The sequence below is a fragment of the Pelobates fuscus genome, chromosome 1 (assembly GCF_036172605.1).
Source record: "Pelobates fuscus isolate aPelFus1 chromosome 1, aPelFus1.pri, whole genome shotgun sequence".
Classification (NCBI taxonomy): domain Eukaryota; kingdom Metazoa; phylum Chordata; class Amphibia; order Anura; family Pelobatidae; genus Pelobates; species Pelobates fuscus.
The window spans coordinates 29,200,422-29,222,596 of NC_086317.1; the positions used below are offsets into that span (position 1 = coordinate 29,200,422).

The 22,175-nt window shown below is 40.4% G+C and overlaps 1 protein-coding gene across 1 annotated transcript in view; it reads right to left on the reverse strand.

Annotated features, from left to right (window-relative positions):
* Positions 1 to 15,545: 15,545 nt before the first annotated feature.
* PCP4 (Purkinje cell protein 4) overlaps positions 15,546 to 22,175 on the reverse strand; it is a 60,116-nt gene continuing 53,486 nt past the window's right edge. Inside the window, exon 3 of the mRNA XM_063447153.1 lies at positions 15,546 to 15,957. Within this exon, the coding sequence (XP_063303223.1) occupies positions 15,827 to 15,957 (131 nt within the window). The 3' untranslated portion in view covers positions 15,546 to 15,826. The remainder of the gene's footprint in view (positions 15,958 to 22,175) is intronic.

Sequence of the window (22,175 nt, forward strand, 5' to 3'; positions counted from 1 at the left end):
ATAATTTGGAACATTTTCCTAACACACCTGACTCATTTGGGAAGAATTTTAAATCTAGCTCTATGTTAGAAAAAAAACTGCATTTAGCGCAGTAATTTACATGGGGGTTATTCACTTACCTTATTGTCAAACCTGCTGATTTGGGAAAAAATCTCTAACACACTTCGTTATTTTAACCTAATTTTTATAATTTGAATTTCAATTTACTAAACTTCAGAGTTTAATGAATAAATCAGAATGACCGTCCACTTCCACTTTTTCCTGGTTAGGGGATTTCCCCCTATTTGATAACCAGCAAATAGTCTCGACTTTTACAGCAGAAAAGCCAGATCCTAACCCGACCGGGCAACCTTACTCTTGTCGGATTTGAGCAGATAAAGTAGTAATAAAGTAATACAATATTATACTCTTTTGTTGTAAAAGTTATATTAATAATTGAGAATTACTATTACTTCTAAAAATGTGAAATTCTCTCAATTTTATCTTTACCGTGAAATGTTAATGTATTTTCTGTGATTTTGAAGCATTCAGTTTGTAACTTGGAACTAGAACTTTATTCCACGTGTGAATGTGCTTGGCCAACATTCCATTTTCTCTACTGATTAGGAAAAATGCTGACACAGCTGACTGCTGTGAGGCATTGCTGCTCACTGCTAGATATTCTTGTCTGTGATAACAAGTGTCCAGCGACTGAATTCTGAGAAAGTATAATCCTCAAAGGGCTTTTTACATATTCTTTGATTCTCATTAAATCTATAGGCTAAACAGCGGTTGCACTTCCCAGTTTGCTTGCCCTATTTAACCTCTGGGTGGCTGCTACTAATTTATATTCTAGATTTTATACAATCTCTGCACTTGCGCACATGCACCTGTTGGTGTAATCCTTTGAATGGCACTAATTATCCAAGTTCCCACAGTTTGTGAATGAACCATACTAGGAGAACACATATACATTGTACAGTACATCAGCTAACCACAAATTGTGAGGAATGCAAGGAATGATGGGAAATGTGAAAATGAACATTCAGGTATTTAGTGCTGAATGTAAAAGGGCACAAGTTTATGAAAGGAGCACTATAGTGCCAGGAAAACATACGCATTTTCCTGGCACTATAGGGCTATTAGGTCCCCCCTCCCTCGTGGTCCCCCTCCAGCTGGGCTGAAGGGGTTAAAACCCCTTCAGCCACTTACCTTAATCCAGCGCCAGCCTCCCTCGGCACTGATGACCTCTCCTCCCCCTGCCGACGTCAGCTCCCGAGTGGAGCCGAATGCGCATGTGCGCATTCAGACTGCCCATAAGAAAGCATTACTCAATGCTTTCCTATGGGGATCTGAACTCACGCTGCATGAGCTCAATGCGATTTTCTAACTGAGAATCGCGGATGCGACCTCTAGTGGCTGTCATGGAATACAATTTGGAGAAGCTCTTCCAACCAGCTAAGGAGTCAGACCGCGCCTCATTGTTAAATGAACATAAAACCCTTATATTACTATAATGGAGCTATCAAACCTCTAGATGCCTTCACATGACATTACTTTTTTTACTAGCTAGCTCTGCCAACAGCTGTCACATAATTAACCTCTGTATTAAAATTCTTATTCATTTGCTCCTATATTTTGTATAGGATTTGGATACAAAAGCACCGATTTAAATCTGGAAACCAAACACATCCGAGCAATTGCTGCAAATTCGTTGAGAGATTGAACTCCACTTGTCTTTGGATTTAGTAAACATAGGAATTGCCTGTGTGGTTGTGATGCGGTCATTATCGTTGGATTTTGTCCTTAGTAAATATTCAATTCATGTTCTAATAACCTGGCTGTCAATGGATCCATTCCTGCCTTAAACTGTACTTTTTGCAAGCCGCACAATGGAACCCCTTTGATCTTCATCCGATTAAATGCATAATAAGAATATTTACTAATGTGACTAGGAAAGGTATATTTACACGGTTATTTACTAAGCTTAGAATTGACAGAAATTCAAAGTGAATGTCAAAATATAGGTCAATATAGCAGAATTAGAAAAATTCTGTTTTCAATTTGTCTATTTTGCCTTAATTTTGATATAAATTTTTCTCACTTTAGTAAATAACCTCATTAGTCTAGTTTAAGTTTGGAGTGCATCACACAGGTAAATTCATGTATATATGACCATCCATACAATTTGCCCGGGATATCCAAATTATTAATTTTGTTTCATTACGTGAAGCCGATAAGTTTTTTGGTACAGGTCTAAGCCATCCAATCACAGTGCTCTGTGTCATTTTACACAGCGTGGGAAAGTTCTTTGGAATTTTCCCACGCTGTGTAAAATGACAAAGAGCACTCTGATTGGCTTAAACCGGCCAATCAGAGTGTTCTTAGCATAATTGCAGGGCGTGGCAATGCTTTCTAAGCCTTCCCCTGCCCTGCAGAGCTCAGTCTGCGCAGAGCCCTCCATGGGTGAAGATGGATTATTTTTTTTTGCGCTCGTTTTTTTATTTTAATTGCGTCGGTTATTTTGGCTTTTTATTTGCCCTTTTTTGGGGCTGAAAAAAGAAGATTTTAGAAGAAAGAAAACATTGAATGGTAATTTTTTTTTTTTACAGGTTCTTAGTTAAAGGACCCCCCTCATTATTTTTAGGGTGAGGGGGGTAGCTAGGGGGATAAACATTTTTTTGGGGGGAGGGGGTGACTAGGGTCCCCCCATTTGTTTTTAGGGCCCCCACCTGCCGCTCAGGGGTGGGGGCCATGGGGGAGGACATTAGGTCCCCCCCTTATTAGTATTTAGGGCCCCCACCCACCGCTCAGGGGTGGGGGCCAGGGGGGGACAGTAGGTCCCCCCCTTATTATTGTTTTTAGGGCCCCCGCCCACCGCTCAGGGGTGGGGGCCGGGGGGACAGTAGGGCCCCCCTTATTGTCTTTTTTAGGGCCCCCACCCACCGCTCTGGGGTGGGGACCTGGGGGGGACAGTAGGTCCCCCCATTGTGATTTATGGCCCCCACCCACCCACTGCTGTCCCCCCCCTGATTGTTGTTTTTAGGGCCCCCACCTGCTGCTCAGGGGTGGGGGCCAGGGGGGACAGTAGGTCCCCCCTATTGTGATTTATGGCCCCCACCCACCGCGCAGTGGTGCGTGCCGGGGGGGGACGGCAGGTCCCCCCCCTTATTGTTGTTTTTAGGGCCCCCAAATACTGCTCAGGGGTGGGGGGCAGGGGGGGACAGTAGGTCCCCCCCTATTGTGATTTATGGCCCCCACCCACCGCTCAGGGGTGGGGGCCAGGGGGGGACAGTAGGTCCCCCCTTATTGTTTTTGTTAGGGCCCCCACCCGCTGCACAGGGGTGGGGGCCGGAGAGGTGGAGGACAGTAGGTCCCCCCTTATTATCTTTATGGCCCCCACCCGCCACCCAGGGGTGGGGGCCGGAGAGGGGGAGGACAGTAGGTCCCACCCTCATTATCTTTATGGCCCCCACCCGCCGCCCAGGCGTGGGGGCCGGGGGGGAGGACAGTAGGTCCCCCCCTCATTATCATTATGGCCCCCACTCACCGCACAGGGGTGGGGGCCTGGGGGGGAGGACAGTAGGTCCCCCCCCTCATTATCTTTATGGCCCCCACCCGCCACACAGGGGTGGGGGCCTGGGGGGGAGGACAGTAGGTCCCCCCCCTCATTATCTTTATGGCCCCCACCCGTCGCCCAGGGGTGGGGGCTGGGGGGGAAGGAGAGTAGGTCTCCCCCCCCCCCCTCAATCACTATTGTGGCCAGAAAGAGTCCCTGTGGGTTTTAAAATTCTAATGCCTATTGAAGTCTATAGCGGTTCGCCCGGTTCGCCTGGTTCGCGAACATTTGCGGAAATGTTATGTTCGCGACATCACTAATGAGGGGTAGCATTTTCTATTTTAATTGACATCATTGGAACATCAGAAGACTTCAAAATGTTCCTTGTGTTAAAAAACAAAACAAAAAAGTAGTCATAGTATCTCTCCGAGACCAAAGAAAGTAGGTTCAGTGCTTTTGTCAATGACCCTTTTAGGAATAGTCTGTTTAGAGAGGTTGTTTTTTTTTTTTTTTTTTTAAATCTTCATATGTTGGATGAAATTGTGTCATTGTCTCCATCTGTTTTAGATTGTGCTGTTTGAAGGCCAAGTACTAGTCAAACACACCAACTCTTTTGTTGAGGGGTGCCATTTTTCTTTGTAAAATGTCCTATTGGGCACTGTTAATCAGGTCCCCCTCACTACATTTGTGATGCCAAAAAACATTTTTACTTACCTGGATTTAGGGCCAGGGTAATATCCCTGTGCTGCCTTCCACACCTCCACCTGACATCTCCAAGTGCCTTGCACAGTCCAATCACAGGCATCTCATGGAGAAGAGGTGTATTAGGGTAAATATTATTTAAGTTCTTTTACACACTTTTCCATTGGTGAATTAGGTGACATATATTTATATTGTTTTCTCATGGAGAAGCCTCTGTTTTGACTGTTGCATGCATGCTATCTGAGACAGTCAAGGGAGGATGAGAGAGAGTGGGGTGGGAAATATACGTTTTTCTTGTTTTGTTTTTAAACTAGCTTTACTGAGCTTATTGGGAGGTTTGAGGGCTCAACTGATGGAGGAAGGGAGGGAGGAAGAGAGGGGAGAAGCATACCTCCCCTTTCAGGCACTGCGTACAAGGGAGAAGCTCAATATGTCTGCCATCAGCCTGCAGTGAGCACTGACAACGGATGTATTCTCTGCACAGAATTGATATTAAGCAGTCTAGAAAAGCATTCCGAGATGCCAAAGTCACATGTGCCAGGGTTGTAACTGTGGACACAAGTGCAGATTTCAGGCAAAAACTCTGCACATAGAGACTCCTATCACTGTGATCATTTCAAATCACTAAAGTGGTCATAGTGGTTGGCGTAACCCTTTAAATTGAAAAAAGGGCAGAGCGTGAGGACGTCCACCATCGTTTATTCGAGTCAAACTAGAGGCAGTCTTAGTATTGCAATGATGTTTTTAAAAACAGCAACGTTTTATATTGCAGGACTAAGGGGGGCAGGGACACTGCAACCAGACCACTTCAATGAGATCAATTGGTCTGGGTGCCTATGGTGTCCCTTTAACCTATTCCTGGAAAATCTATTCAGAATTAGCAACGAGTAAGGAGAAAGGTTTCACCAGGATATAAGTACCCTGGAAAGAAGATGCCAAGGTCAATGGAACCCAGCAATGATGGATGACTTATGTTGGTTTCTTCACAGAGACGAAGGGCTACATTAAAGAAAAAGTAGAAATTTCATGTTGTGTAATGTAGTTCATTTGCTGTATTTTTGTTAAGTTATGGTATTTTGAGTTATTTTATATTTTTTTTGTTTAGCTATTAAACATGTTTGTTCTATATGCAATCTTTTTTTTAAATTTGACAATTTTTATTTTTTATGCGGTTAAGGGTACAGAAAAGAAGAGGGAAGGCAGGGGGGGAAGGTAAACAGATTTCATCCATGCATGTTACAATTCGAATACAGCTGGCAGTGAGTATTTAAGTAGCGTGTACTACACTTATTCACATAAACCGATTGTTACATCCTTCATGGGACAGAGTGTTCTGGTGGCACCTATGACACATTCCCCTATGGGATCTAGCAGGATGGCCCTAATCTTTGTGTTCTAGTTCCACACTCTGACCGCTTCCTCTAACCCAATTGCGAGGTGCTGTCCCACTTATGAATTCCATATACAGTATTATTGGTAGGTTACATTTACTTTCATTTATTACCCGATCTCCATGATTTCCACATGTCCCATGCTGCCTGGGCGGTGTTCGCTGGTGGGAACAGCGTTTTTAAGCCCGTTTCAAACGAGCATTGTGTATCTAATTCTGCAGTGACTCGTTGTATACTAGGGGTGGCTGTTTGTTTCCAATGTTGCGCGATTAAGCGTTGCGCTGTTAAAAAGATATGCAGCAGGAGTTTTTGTGTGGCCCTGGGCAGTCCTCTCGGGAGGTCCGTTATCAACATCTGCTGGGGCTCAAAGGGAAGAATGCAACTAGTTGCCGCTTGGGCAAGTTTGTGGACCCCCGCCCAGAAGGTTTGGAGGTGGGGGCACGTCCACCAGACATGTAAGACAGTGCCTTCCGCCCCATTGCAGCGCCAGCACTTATTGGGAGTGTTCTAGGTGTGTAGATGATTTGATCAGGAGTTGAAGCAATCGGAATATACGTTCCCAATCTTTGCTCGAGAGGGAGCAGTTCAGGTCTGTTTCCCACAGTAATGCTATTTTTGAGGCAGCAAAGGGCAGATGGCGTGACAGTAGTCTGTAACACACGGAGATCGGTTTACACGTAGTGGGGAGCAATCCCTTAATAAGCATCTGTTCCCATATATTAGGGATTACGGGCAGTAGGTTGGGTACCGCATCCCTACAGTAGTATTTAGTCAAAAATGATCGTAACTGGATATAGGAGTAGTATGATGTGTGAGGCAGTGAATGCCGGGTTTGCAGCTCTTCAAAGCTGAGCAGTTTGCCCTGTTCGTACAAGTGTGTCAAGTGAGTGATACCCCGGACGTGCCATGGCGTGGCGTGGAATGTGGGAATGCAATATGTGAAGGACATGATCGGTGTTGCCAGCGATAAGCCATTGTGGCCGCTGAGTTGTGTCGCGTGTTTGTCCCAGAGCTTTAGAAGTAGCTCAATCGAGTGAGGTGCTAGGGGCCATTGTGGTCTAGATTTTTTTGGTATCCATACTACGTTGGATAAAGTGTGTGGGGCCACCAGCTCTCGTTCTAGTTGTACCCATTGTGGGGGTGGTGTTTGGAGGAAATGTGGGAGGGCAGTGGCTATGATAGTTGCACAGTAACACGTGTGTATGTTAGGCAGCGCCAGTCCCCCCTCTCGTCTAGGTGCATTTAGCAAAGCTTGTGTCACTCTGGGTTTGCCCCCTTTCCACACAAAATGGTTTATATCTGATCTATATGCAATCTTTTCTAGAATTTATTTCAATGATTTTTATTGAATAGGTATATTCATCTTATTTAGATTCAAATATTATGATGACATAACATGACAAAAAATATGTGGATGCAACAACACGTCTGTGCCAAATTTGGTTGATTTCTTATTAGATTTATTCTGAAACATGACCATGACAAATGAGAAAAGTTAAGATTTGTCGGCTAGTGTTTTTTAAAATACTTTATAGATATTTTGTATTTGGTTGACATATAATAGACCATTGTACATCAGTACAGTTGAACTCAGTAAAGCTGCGGATGTGATAGTTGATATCCTGGCATCATTGGTAGTTACGTTTTATTAACTCCAAGAACCAAAATGTTGGTATTATTATTATTAGTATTATTATTGGTATTTATAGAGCGCCAGCATCTTCCGTAGGGCTTTACAATATTATCAGAGAGGAGAATGTATTTTTCCCAAAAGATTTATTTGTCATCTTACCACCAGAAAATGTATTACAGTGCACATATTTAGTAGTTTGCATTCCTGACATTAAATTAAAAAAAATAAAAAAATGATCTCTTTAAACTGTTTCTTGCAAAGGATTTTCTTGGAGCAGGGATAATAAATTGGCGTTGTACCATGTTGTTAATTTAATGAAATAATTAAGTGTTTGGCAAATGCTTCCTTCAGCTGCTGCTCATCTCTGACAGTTTAATATTATTCAGATATGTCTGCTGACCATGATTACATTAAGGCAGTAATGGCTATCTTTGGTGCTGTATCTGTCTGTGGACATCATTTCCCATAATGCTTAGATAGTAAGCCAGCTGTAGTCCCACTTTGAGGACAGTGGAAGGTGATGACATTCTCTGTTGCAAGGAAACTAGTAAATGGTGCACCATGTTTTTCTTTTCAGAATATAAACGCTATACATATGAGTACAAAAAAATAAAAATAAAAATTTATATTTTTTTCTTAATATTTAATATTTTTTTTACATTAACTTGGTAAACATGAGAAAAATATTGCTGAAAAGTTTTCATCATTTAACCTGTTAATTTAATATTTAATGTTCAATATAGTGTCACACTACAAATGATTAGGAATGTTACTGTAACAACCTAGTTCGATTACAATGTAACATTGATGCTACATTGAGTGAGTATTACATTTGTTACAGTAGATATTGTGCCTACACAGGATCTTCTTATTGACATATAGTCACGTGCTAATCCATGGATAGGATCTTTAGAGCAGCGTTTCCCAATAGGGGTTCCGCGGAACACTAATTGGGGTTCCGCCCCCAACAATTTGAAAATAAAATGGCCGCGGGCGGCGAGGGAGCAGTGGGCAGTGATTTCCCTTCTCAGCTCCTTCGTGCGCCATGCAATGATGCTGGAGCCGGAATATGACATCACTATGACTCTGGCGTCATTTTTCTTTTCTTTCAATGGCTCGATGAGGGGTAAAATGTGACTAAGGTAGCATTTTCTATTTTAGTTGACATCATTCTTCCTTGTGTTAAAAAAACAAAGCAAAAAAGTAGTCATAGTATCTCTCCGAGACCAAAGAAAGTAGGTTCAGTGCTTTTGTCAATGACCCTTTTAGGAATATTCTGTTTAGAGAGGTTGTTTTGTTTTTTTAAATCCTCATATGTTGGATCAAATTGTGTCATTGTCTCCATCTGTATCAGATTGTGCTGTTTGTAGGCCAAGTACTAGTCAAACACACCTACTCTTTTTTTTGAGGGGTGACTGATCACTGCTCCCTCGCCGGCCGCACGCCAGCCACTCAGCAGCCCCACTGGACCCCAGGAACTGGTCGCCAGCCACCAGCAGCCCCACTGGACCCCAGGGACTCCTTGCCAGCATTCCTAAAGGTAGGGGGGCTGGGTGGAGTAAAATGTTAAAAAAAATATGATTGTATGTGTGTCTGTTAGGGAGTTTGTATGTGTTTGTATGTTTGTCAGTAAGAGTGAATGTGTTTGTCAGTGAGAATGTATCTGTTCTTGTCAATGAGAGTGTATATTTGTTTGTATGTGTGTCTGTAAAAGAGTGTGTGTATGTTTGTGTGTGTATCTGTGGGTGTAAGTGTGTGTATGTCGCTGTGTGTATCTGAGTGTGTGTGTGTATGTGTGAGTCAGGATGTGTGTGTCAGTGTGTGTCAAGGTGTGTGTATCTGTGTGCCAGTGTGTGTGTATATCTGTGTGTCAAATACATATACACACTGACACAGAGATACACACCTTGACACACACCGGCACATACAAACACAGATACACACACCTTGACTCACAGATACATACATACATACACACACACACAGATACACAAACCTTGACACACAGTGCTAGTGTGCGTATATGTGTGTCATATTCATACACACTGGCACATACAAACACTGGGGGGAGTGGATGTTCCCACGATGTTGATACACACACTAGTAAAATGTGAGCACAGAGAGCACTACTCTCTAGTGAATCACCTAGCGGTCCTATATAGTGTCAGTTCTCCAGATGTGGACACCGGATCGTTATCAAGTTGAGTGAAAAGTGGCATTAAGAGAACTGAAATAGGAAAAATATAATATAACAAATGGTTATATTTGAATCTATGTCCTCCAAATCCATGTGTGAGATGCCATTCTCACCTAAGTAAAAACTGCACTTTTAAAGAATCACACAAGAAAATAATTGTCTATCTCTAATTAGACCTTGGGTTGCCTTCAAATCTCTTCTTAGATCAGAATCTACACTCATATTACAATATGAAAAATAAATGATCCTTCCAAGAAATCATTATGTCTAGTATTTTATAACTTTTTAAATGTATTAAAAATGCATTAAAATGGTTGTATTGCTTTTTCCAATCTTATGGTGTCCTTTTCCTGGATGTCTTAATGCAGAGTAAGCAGCGGACAAGCTTTGTGCAAATTTGTCTTCACGACCCGTATTTACACTATTAGCAATGACATTTACTTGAACTATGTCAAACATTTATAACAGTCTAAAAATATAAAGTGAGGTAAAACAAACAGATTCCCTCATTCTGACACACACAAAAGATTTCACTGGTCGACATAACGAGACCAGTGCTGTCGAAACATAATTTTCTACATAGCAGTCACAATATAAAATATAAAAAGTGACAACGTATTATTTAACTTACATTTAAAGGTAAATTGGATTAGGATTTTTTCAATATTAGATTTTCCTTTTAAGAAATGTCCTTAATCGTCAGTTATTTGTGATTTAAAGTGCTTTGACTGCAACCACCGTTTGTGCTGAATCAGCTGCCGAGAGTTGATACAACATTGCCAGGCTGTGCCATAATCTAATTTAAATACACTGAACGTGCTGCAAAATACGAACTGCTGTAAGAACAGACATCTTTAATTGTCACATTGAGTGGAATCACTGTTACTGCTTATTACATTGTAAAAGCTTCTTAAGAGTAAATAAACCATAAAGTCTTCTGTTCCCTTGTATTGACTTCAGTGTATACTCTATTGAATGCCTGAAGTTTGTAATGTTTACTAGACCTAGACTGTATAAAGTTACTTGTTAATGGAAAATACCATGGCAGCAAATTGTAATTAAAAACACTAGAACTGTAGGGTGAATGCAGTAATACTCAGGATTTACAAACGACTCTCTACTCTTTATAAAGTAGCATTAAAACATCTCCATCAACGCCTTCATATTGGGCTTCCGCATCACAGGACAGAATTTTACTTGGTCTAGAGCCACGAGGGGTGGACAACACATTCAGTCCACTACAATGAGATGGACACTACATTCAGTCCACATGGACACTACACTCAGTCCACTACAATGAGATGATGTGTCATGGGTGACAAAGGTTTTATGGGCGACTCATATGGACACAGAGACAATTGGTTTTCCATTAGTTTCCAAGTACAGTTTGGAGTCTCTGGATGTTCCTATTCTCCAACTAGAAGTCGTGATATGGACAGATGAGAAAGTTGATTTCTCTTTTAAATCAAATCTGTGGCATTATGTACACCAGCAGCAACCCTATCCAATGAGCTTTGTCTTACAGAAGAAATAAAGTGGTTCTCTGCTCTGTCTTGCTCTCAAACAAGTCATGCAAATATTAACCAAACATTCCATCAGAGGTTCATTGTGTGTTCTCCTATCAGACCTAATAAATGAGGCACATTCTTGTTTACAGATATGCAAATCTCATTTTCCTGACTGACCAAAGAGGTTTAACCGACTATTTTGAACTGCTTTTTTTTTAATTATTTGTAGACAATTCTCCAAGAACTGGTAAATCACATTAATGACCAATTAAAGCTGTGGTATTAATGAACTGTATTTAATTTAACTTATTGGAAAATGGGAATATTGGACTTCTCTCTCATGAGTATAACAGAATGTCAACATTTAGAAAGATCACAATAACTATTCTGCAAAAATGTCTCATCTGACATACAATATATCTAAGAAGCAAATTGTATGCTGATCTATTGTAATAACTGTCTGTGTGTTTATTTAGTTGAATAACTCTTTTATATATAGATATTTCTTCTTTTGGTCAGAGGCTCACTACACTAATATATGTCTATATTAATGAAAAGTACTAATACGCAATCTGACGTTCTTTATAAAAAATATACATTTATTCTACTTCAACAGCAAACAATAATATACATAACAGATGGTATTTCTTAACGACGTTACAGAGAGTCGTCTTTGTATCAGCAACTCAGGACATCAGAGAGGAGAGCAAAACGGATCATAGAAGGAAGAGCGCGTGGTCCTTTGTCCTCTGCCCTTTATAGCCCAAATTACGTCATAACGTTTAGTTTAGACTCTGGCCATATAAGGAAATTCCCCATATAAAGACCACCCCAAATCTCTCTTATACAGCAAATTCCAGAGACCTCATGGTACAGAATAGCAAACTCCATCTGTTCTGTTTAATCCATTAGACAGCCACACCTTAATATGTATTTGAATAGGAACATATAGAATATGCAATATTCTACATCTATAGACAAGAAAAAGCCAAAATATATTAGTTTGTAAATCCTGAGTTTTATCAAAAACACAGCAAAAGTAGGTCTTGTAAATGCGTTCTTGAATATTTTTATTTAATCAAGCTTCGACAATTTTTGTGCTAATGCATTGTGGGAAATGTAGGTGAAAAATCTCTAGTGGCGAGGATAGCAATCACTCTTGTAATGTTTGGGCATGCTCTAAATCCATATGTTTGTCAGATTTCTTTACAGTTAATATCAGAACACAAATTAACTAGAAAATTAATTAGATTCCCTTCATAACTTTAATCCTTACTGCACTGCAAGTGTTATAGATATTGAAATGTGTGTAGTTTGAAAGGTTTCAAAGCGTAATAAGGGTTTTTTAAAACCCCTTCAAATTCTCCTCTGGTACCACTTCATGTTATCTCCTTCAGTTTGCAAATGCACAGGTCATCTAGATAAACACTTCCTGTAAATGTACTGCAAATGCAAGATTAAAGGCTCCTTGTTAAGGCTCCCTTTTCATTTTTACCAGTTTGTAGAATTCCATTTGATACGGTCTGTAACTAGTTACATGTCAAAATACAAAGACGTTTCAAGGGCTTCCAGAAATGTGGCGTTATATTAAAATAGATTGTAGGTTGTTGAGAATTGTGATGAAAATACATCAGATACAGCAAGTTTATCTGTAGAGAATATATGCACCAAAATCTAGAAAAAAAAACTAGTATTTTGATTAACAAAAAATGGCACAATAAAGGACCTGTGTACTGCTGAATATATACGTAATGTTTATATATTTGCACACCATTCTGTTTCATCTAAAATGTTTTTTCTAAAATCAGACAAAAAGATAAAACAAAAAGAAAACCTATGTTTCCCAGACTAATCAAACCACATTATTTAATATATACTTGGACTGGGCATACCTTAATAAGGGTTTACAGAATTAGGCCCAGAGAGCTGTGGTGGGTTTGGGTATTGACATCATAAGTTCACTGGACCCTCTCGATTAAATTTTTTCCCAGCTGGACCTATATTATTTCTTACCATTAATGACAATAAAGTGTTAAAGAGACCCTGCATGCACAACAATGATGCACCTTTTTATAGTAGTTATGGTGATAGAGTGCTAGTGGTGCAAGCCCTTACTTTTTTCAGAACTCCTTTCCCTCAACCTTGGTATGAGGTTTCACGTCTGAGAAATGCAAACCGTTAAAAAAAAAAAAAAATAAAAAAAAAATAGGGGGGCGGGGCCTGACCGCTGAGAGGAAAGGACGCAGACTTGAGTAGCTCCTGCTCTGCAGCAACAATTAAGCTGATTTAAGCCACCTAAACGGGAAACAATCGACCCAAAAAGGCTACAAACTGGAAGGGGAGAACCAGGGGCACACAACCATGCCCCACACGCGACAAACTTGGTATACAGCACCTGCCCTTCCTACGAGGCCTACACGTGTGGTCGGCGTGCGGGAGACAGCCACTCCCCCGCTGACATCCACGGCTGATGAGCGGAGACCAGACCCTCGTTCCCTCTGGACCGGTGGGGGTTATCCCGGTCTACCCTCAGGAGACCCTGGCACGACCCGGCGAGAAGGCTGGGGAGACGCAGGGGCCTGAAACACGCGGTGGCACTACACCTAAAATGGCAGAGGCAGCAAGCTCCCCTAAAACTCACAGCGAGCAGCCAGACATAGAGCACCGGCTGAACAGGACCTTCCAGGCTTTTTGGGACAAGTTGGAGGCCCTTATGTTCCCGAACAACACTGGGGCAGTGCCTGTCACCAAGCCACGTACACACCTAAGCGAGATCAAATGGTTGCAGGCACGGACATCTCAAACACCGAGCCACCCAGAAGGCCGGAAGCAGCGAGACACTCACCAGCGGAGGGAGACCGAGGACCTGTCGGGCGGCAATAGGAACACGCTGATAGCCCCAAGAAACCGGCAGGTAATCGTGCGGACGCACATCAGCCTGACCTCCTATCAACCTAACAGAGAGGGCTTGTCCCCAATGATTATGGCAGAAGTGCTGGAGGAAAGGGAGGCCGCACAGCGAATACCCCCACCAGCGACCATAAACTTTGCCGCCAAGCACAGCTCACTAACAGCGGAACCGACCTTACATGAGCACTCTGCAGTGCGGCGGCCCCGAAGAGGGAACAAAGGAGACACCCAGCAACAGGCCATAAAGAGCGTACAGATGTACAGATGTGGCAGGCTTACCCCGACAGGGCTGCAGCCCAAGGGTCACCAACGAGAGACTCACAAAGCCACAGTGGGGGACACTATCATACCAGCAGCTGGCGTGGGCTACGTGTATCTTGAGTTCTTTCAGCTACCTGTCCTCTTTGTCCTGATCTATTTACTGTGGGACAGCCTAGCACAGTTAATTATACCAATATTTTAATGTCTTCTGCCTAATGGGCTAACCCTTTGTTTGCCTTTACGCTGTAATGTACACAAGACTTAACTGGCTAAGCGCTAAGAGCAAACCCTGCACTCTATACCCCGATATCATCACGGACTTGTGGTAAAAACACTACTAATGCTGACACCGCTCCAGAGGGTTCAACGAACAGTTAAGCTCAGACGATGCAGTTAACACTTAAGTTTAGATCATACAGCGATGTTACCTTAATTTTCAAGCAAGACTTAGCAATGCTTTTTGTCTGTTAATACCTCGCAGCCTATGTACGTACAGCACAATATGTATAAATAGCATACACAGGCCAGACTATAGACACATTGCAAGACAAACCACTGTTTTAAAATGACATTGCCACACTTAATTTAGCTTTGTTAAGCGTCACCTATCTTACTTTATCTAATCTTGACATGAATAATGTTTAGCCAAGCTTGATATACACGCGTAAATTTAAAAATGTGCAAATATTCATGCCACCGTTTAACCTCTATTACTCTTGTGAAACACTGTTATGGTATATGTTAATATCTTGTAACCACATGCACAACGAAAAAGAAAGAATTAAAAAAAAAAAAAATAATATATGGATTAGTGCATTTCTACCTTTACAAGATGACTTCTGCTCTAGATCCTGGTTGGCTGAAGCAGTGAGGCTGTGTGTAAAACAAAGTCCCCTGCTGGTTTCATACCACAAAATGTTAGAAGAATAATGTTTTTTTCAAAAACTATGGAATAGGTCAAAGGCAGACTAGAGACTTCTTAAACGCTGCTATATGCCTAGCCAGCTGACTGACATCAAGCACATTTTCTTAAAAAAAAAAAAAAGTTGCTTTCCAATATGTGTCATCCTAAATTGTGTGGCTATTATACAACCACTGCACAATTACATTGTATAAAACAAATAAAAAAAAAAACACTGAATGCAATAATAAATTCACTCATTTGAAAAGTTCACAAGAAACCCTCTTTTGCCTGTAGAAGATGAATGTAATGTTTGTATGTAAAGAAATTTTGCTGTCGAGTAATTGCATACGTTTTTCTAACTGCTGAGCTCCAAGTATTTTTTTTTTAGTTTCTTTTGCTTCTTTCTGTTGTATGGAGAAAAACAAAATCCCAATGGATCAACCCCAGAAAAGTTTTTTTTTTAATTTAAAAAAATAAATAAAAATAAAATACAGATACACATTTTCCATCGGTTCTTATAGTAAGCATGTTTTATTAGAACATCACATAAAAGAGAAGGTTACAAGTTAAACTGTTTTGTTTTGTTAAATAAACGTACTGCAGTGAGCAACCACACCAAGTGCTCAATGATATATTGTTCGCTTAATGGAGCTACAGATAATGGAAACCTCTGTACATGCATCCTAGATTTTCCTAATTTCCTGATAAATCATTCTATATTTCTCTTTTATTCTGATAGGCTTTTATTATTTATCTAATTTCCCTAGAGGAAGAGGTAGGTACTACGAGTCATCTGCTCCTTGCTTTTTCTTTTGGAATTTTCTGAACTGGGACTGTATTGCCACCGCTGCCCGTTCTGTTTCTGGAGCCTCCATATCTATATCAAAATCTTCTTGGACTTTTTTCTGGTCATCTGTTGGGTGGAAAGAACAATACATGAATAAACATCTACATATTGTCTACTTCAATGTACACAAACTAGAAATCTAGAAAAATAAAAACTAAACCAATCTACATATATTACACCAAGTAATAAGATAATAAGGAGATAAGGTTCATATCTAATTTGGATCTTGGGCAGAGGTGGCGGACCTCAATGTTTGAATGGGCAACACAGGATATGAAACCCTCAGCCTTGTCAGGAGACAATGTTAAAGCAAAAAACTGAGGTTTTATTGCACCAATATCAGGATTATGAAATTCCCTGTGAAAGTGGATTTCATGTGTAAAAAAAAAAGAAAAAAAAAAAAAAAAAAACACAAACAAAAGTAAAACGGTTACATGGTTCCTGTATTTCTGTTAAAGTGGCTAGACCAAACATCTAAAATTATGCCATTTTGATTAAACTGGGTTGCCTACTTTTAAAAAATCCCGGGGAAAATGTTGTTATCCAGGTTGCCATACTCTCTTGAAGGCGTCTTAGGCCCAGAAAATCACTTTGTCAAATTTCCAACTTTGAAATGGACGTCCAATATATTTGTCCCCGTGAACACCCCCCTCCCCCAAAAAACAGGGATACTGGTAAGTGGGGGGTATTCAGGCTGACACTCAAAAGCTGACAGGCCCAGAAAATCACTTCAAGTTTCAATGTGTAAAATTAAAAAAATAAATAACGAGCAAGCAATAGATTTCACCCTGTAACTTTCCAAACATACTTCGAACCAGATCTCCCTCTCTGGCCCAAGGTAAGCCTCAGGGAGGGGGGAAGAAACATTAACAAAAAAAAAACCCCAAACATTTAACATTCCCCTTAGCCCCTTTTTAACCCCTAAAGTCCTAACGATCACTACTGCCCAGATAAAAAGGTAGGTAAATCAAGTTGCTATGGTACCAAGAGGCCCCCAGGCTCACTCCTACCTTAATGGGTTAAACCGTTTTTGAAAAGTTTGTCATAGACCCAGTGTTGCAGGGTAGGGGTTCCTCTTGCTCGATTGGTAATTTTACAAGGCGCACTCTGCTCCATTTTTACCATCTAATTACTTTTATTACGTATAAAGCACCAGCAAATTCTGTAGATCAGTACAGTGGATCAAAACAACCTAAACAAGTATTTGTTTTGATGAGGCTTAGAGTGTCAGCTGATCGCACTAGCCAATCAGTAGCTCGCCATTCATAATAAAGGTAGATACAGAGTGTTTATTGTGAGTGTAACAACACTTCCCACATAGTGCTTCCAAATTCTGGCACTACATATTTTAATACCAGGGTTACATGTGAGATAGGTTTTTAGTAATGTTGGAGAAAAAAAATAAATAATATATACTGTATTTTCCTGATCCTGAAGAAAGCCCAGAGAGGGGCTGAAACGTTGATCGTTTTTTTAATACATATCTAATAAAGCATCTTGGATTTTAAAAGAAGACCGTGGAGTGCAGCCAAAATTTTTTGAATATATATATATATATATTACATTTAGTTTGCTTTAATTTCTTGTTTTTGCATATATTTTCTTTGAATGCATTATCGGTACAATTCATTAAAATAAAGAATAGGTGAACTAACTCGAGTCTCCCTTTAAACACGTTTGTAGTTGTTAAAGGGAATAACATTTTAGAATGTGAGAAAATGAAAGGGCTATGTCTGCACTTTGAGAACGGTTGGGCATGCATTTGATACATTCTATTTCAAGAGTTATTAGTTACAAACCTGCTTCTGGCAAAATAATTCAGCTGGCAGTTTTCAAGATGGAGTCAAAATGAACAATGACAGCGTTATTAAAAAAAAAAAAAAAGTAAAATCCCATCTCTTTCTCTCAAGAGTCATCATGAATAGCTTTCTACAAAGACTATTCAATTTAGCAAGATTTTCACCTGCTCTAAAACCTACTGTAGAGCTACAGTTTAAAAAGGGGGGATGTATTTAGGTTTTAGCTTGTGGGCCATTTCTTAAGTTTTAGATTAACCCAATGAGTGTTTGTATACAGTAATGGTGAATACATAAATGTGCAGAATCAAACAATATAGATAAAAAAAACACAAAACAAAAAACACCACACGACTAGTAATGTATTCTCAAATTGGATTGTCAGTTCCAGCAGTGGAACTACCATTGGTGGGGCTGCACCAGGACCTGCATGCTGAGGGGGCCAGCACTTCGGAAGAGGTGATAGGCATGTGTGGTGGCCCTTTAACAAATCCAACTCCACTCCTCTCATATTGACAACCCTTAGAAGGAAGTGAGAGCCCGTCACTTCAATCCAGACTATACTACAGAGTCTCACAGGAGGAGAACAGAGGGTGCAAAGCCAGAGAGCCAAGCAAATACAACATGACCCCTACAGCAAAAAAAAAGGTACAAAGCAGGAGGGTGACAAAATTTTGTATTTTTTTTAAAATGGACATTTTGACTAGCATGTGTGTATTGGTGTAAGTGAATGTGTGTCACCGTGTGTATAAGTGCAAAAAGAGGGTCCTGTGTCTGTTCTGTCACTGGTAAGTTCCCACTGGAACAGGGCCCTTACCTCCTGTATTTGTTTATCAAATATTGTATTGTGCTTTGTGCAAAGGTACAATTGTTACAAGCAAAAAGACGGTCCTGCGGATTGTTTTTGCATAATAATAAATGTGTAGAAGGTTTATTTTGAAAATATGACTGAAAGATTGTTTGAGGGAAAAATGTTTAACAATTGAAAAATATGTGTATTAGATATATTCAAACCAACTTTAGCTTACTGAAGCAGTTTTTGTGTATAGATCATGCTTTTAAAGTTTCACTGCTCAATTCACTGCCATTTAGGAGCTAAATCAGGATTGTTTCTACTTATGCAGCCCTAGTCACACCTCCCTGGCTGTGACGGACACAGCCTGCATGAAAACAAAATGGTTCAATCGGATGTTTATGGTCTTTTTAACACTTCCTTTTTTAATCTCCTGCTCCGAAATTGAATGGCACAGGAGGCTCCTGCAGTGTCTAGCAAACTATTAACCCATCAGGAGATAAAGAAATTTTAAATAAAACAATTTGCAATAAACGAAATGTGGAGAGCGATATAGATATAGCAACTCCACACTGATGCCCAGTCATATATCAGTGAAAAAAAAAGTGCATATTTGTTTAAACTTGTGTAACTTTTCCATTATTTTAGAACACAGGCTTTAGAGGAGACATCCAGGACATCATGAAGCAAAGACCTTAGATGTGTTAATATAAAACAAATATACAAATAATGCAGATATAAGTGCTCTGTAGCAAGCAAATAAAAAAAAAACCTGCGTTCAATCACTGACCACGGAAAAAGTGCTCTGTATGTGCATAGGTCTTTTACTTTCCGATGAATCTAGCCTCCTCTACACTGGATAATGACATTAATGAGGCTCAGTTTGAATTAACAATTGTATAGATCATGAGTTTTTTTTATTTTGTATTACCATTTATAGTAGTATTAGTATTTAAGTTCATTGATATCACAGATCAAGAAAAGATAAACCACCAATTTACGAATGCTCCCTTGGTGCCCATTTATAATATTTGTGCAGTAGCTTTCAGATGTAAACAGCATATGGAAAAAAAATAAACTCATAATATGACACAGGCTTCATAAAGTGCACCAAAGCAGTTTTATGAAAACATGTAGGTTTAAAGATACATGTGCAAATGAACCTGTCAGTTTTGCTCATGTAACGAGTTTAGATGCAAAAAAAAATTGCACCTTTGAGAATTCCTTCAAAATGCTGATCTTGACATTGTCAGCTGAGGTGTTTGTGCCGAATTTAAATGAGCTGCTAGTCTGCCAGACCTGGAAGCCAGTTACATGATGCAGTATTGACCAAGCTTTGCTTGTGGTTTTTATTTTTTCCCCACTTCATTAAAAGCAAAGTGGAACTATGGTCTTACAATGCTAGTTTACTGGAATTTAGTGATGTCGCGAACATAAAATTTTTACGTTCGCGAACGGCGAACGCGAGCTTCCGCAAATGTTCGCGAACGGGCGAACCTGGCGAACCGCCATAGACTTCAATAGGCAGGCGAATTTTAAAACCCACAGGGACTCTTTCTGGCCACAATAGTGATGGAAAAGTTGTTTCAAGGGGATTAACACCTGGACTGTGGCATGCCGGAGGGGGATCCATGGCAAAACTCCCATGGAAAATTACATAGTTGATGCAGAGTCTGGTTTTAATCCATAAAGGGCATCAATCACCTAACATTCCTAAATTGTTTGGAATAACGTGCTTTAAAACATCAGGTATGATGTTGTATCGATCAGGTAGTGTAAGGTTTACGCCCGCTTCACAGTGACAGACCAAACTCCCCGTTTAACGCACCGCAAACCACCGCAAACAGTCCATTTGCACAACCGCAAACTCCCCATTTGCTCAAGGTTGGATACCAAGCTAGCCATGTCCCGTTCCTTGTCCTCACTGATGTCATTGAAGGTCTCTTCCTCCACCCAGCCATGTACAACACCCAGGGTCCCCGAAAGGTGACAACAAGCCCCCCCCTTTTTTTTAAATGTACACTACTGTTACACCAGATATGAGCCCTCTCTGATTTACTGTACACGACTATTCGATATTCCCACAAATTTTATATAGCATTTTATGTTTGTTTGAGACCACCTTAAAAATATTGGATATCACTAAAAATCATGATCACTATATACTTTCTCTACAAACCTCTAAAATGAACCAAACTACTCATCCATCCGCTATACCACTTTATCCCACCTAGAACTAGTGCCCAGTTAAAATACTTGACTCTTACTTACCCACACTCAGTCATGCCACACGCATTTCACCACTACTCTCACTGAATCCCTCTGACTACGGCTAAATTCATCTTCTACATCAGAACACTACTCCTAAGATTGGGTTGTATCCATGTCTCGGGTCTTTCATTTAGAATAGGGGCAGCTTTGGTCTCCTTCAACACTGACACTCCAGTGCATATTATTAAAATATTGGGCAGATGGAAATCCTCAGTCTACAACCGATATATTCCTCATCCTGAGAAAGAAATGAGGAAAGCTTTTAAAAGTTTGGCTTTGTAAATTTGATGCAATAAGTGTGTTTTTCTTTAATACCTTTTCACACTCTTTGCATGAACCCAATTTACATATATTACTAATATGTTTATGAACATATATATTATATTATTCACTCACTCACTCACTCTCTGGGCCGGCCAAAGACATCATGCTGCCTAGGTCCAACGATAAATGACTATGGGGGATAATGTATAATAAGCACAGGTTACTGGCTATGGGGGGGATAATGTATAATAAACACAGGTTACTGGCTATGGGAGGATAATGTATAATAAACACAGGTTACTGGCTATGGGGGGGATAATGTATAATAAACACAGGTTACTGGCTATGGGAGGGATAATGTATAATAAACACAGGTTACTGGCTATGGGGGGATAATGTATAATAAGCATGGGTTACTGGCTATGGGAGGATAATGTATAATAAACACAGGTTACTGGCTATGGGAGGATAATGTATAATAAACAGGTCACAGGCTATGGGGAGGATAATGTATAATAAACACAGGTTACTGGCTGTAGGGGGATAATGTATAATAAACACAGGTTACTGGCTATGGGAGGATAATGTATAATAAACACAGGTTACTGGCTATGGGGAGATAATGTATAATAAGCACAGGTTACTGGCTATGGGGGGATAATGTATAATAAACACAGGTTACTGGCTATGGGGAGGATAATGTATAATAAACACAGGTTACTGGCTATGGGAGGATAATGTATAATAAACACAGGTTGCTGGCTATAGGGGATAATGTATAATAAACACAGGTTACTGGCTATGGGGGGATAATGTATATTGAACACAGGTTACTGGCCATGGGGGATAATGTATAATAAACCCAGGTTACTGGCTATGGGGGATAATGTATAATAAACACAAACACACAAAAAAAAATAATAATAAAAATAAAAAAAATGAATGCAGCTTCAGAATTAATCTAAATTGTATGCTATCTAGGGGGTGGGAGAGTCTGGGAGGGAGGGTCTGCTGCTGATTGGCTGGAATGTGTCTGCTGACTGTGAGGTACAGGGTCAAAGTTTACTCAATGATGATGAATAGGGGGCGGACCGAACATCGCATATGTTCGCCATTCGTGGCGAATGCGAACAAGCTATGTTCGCCAGGAACTATTCGCC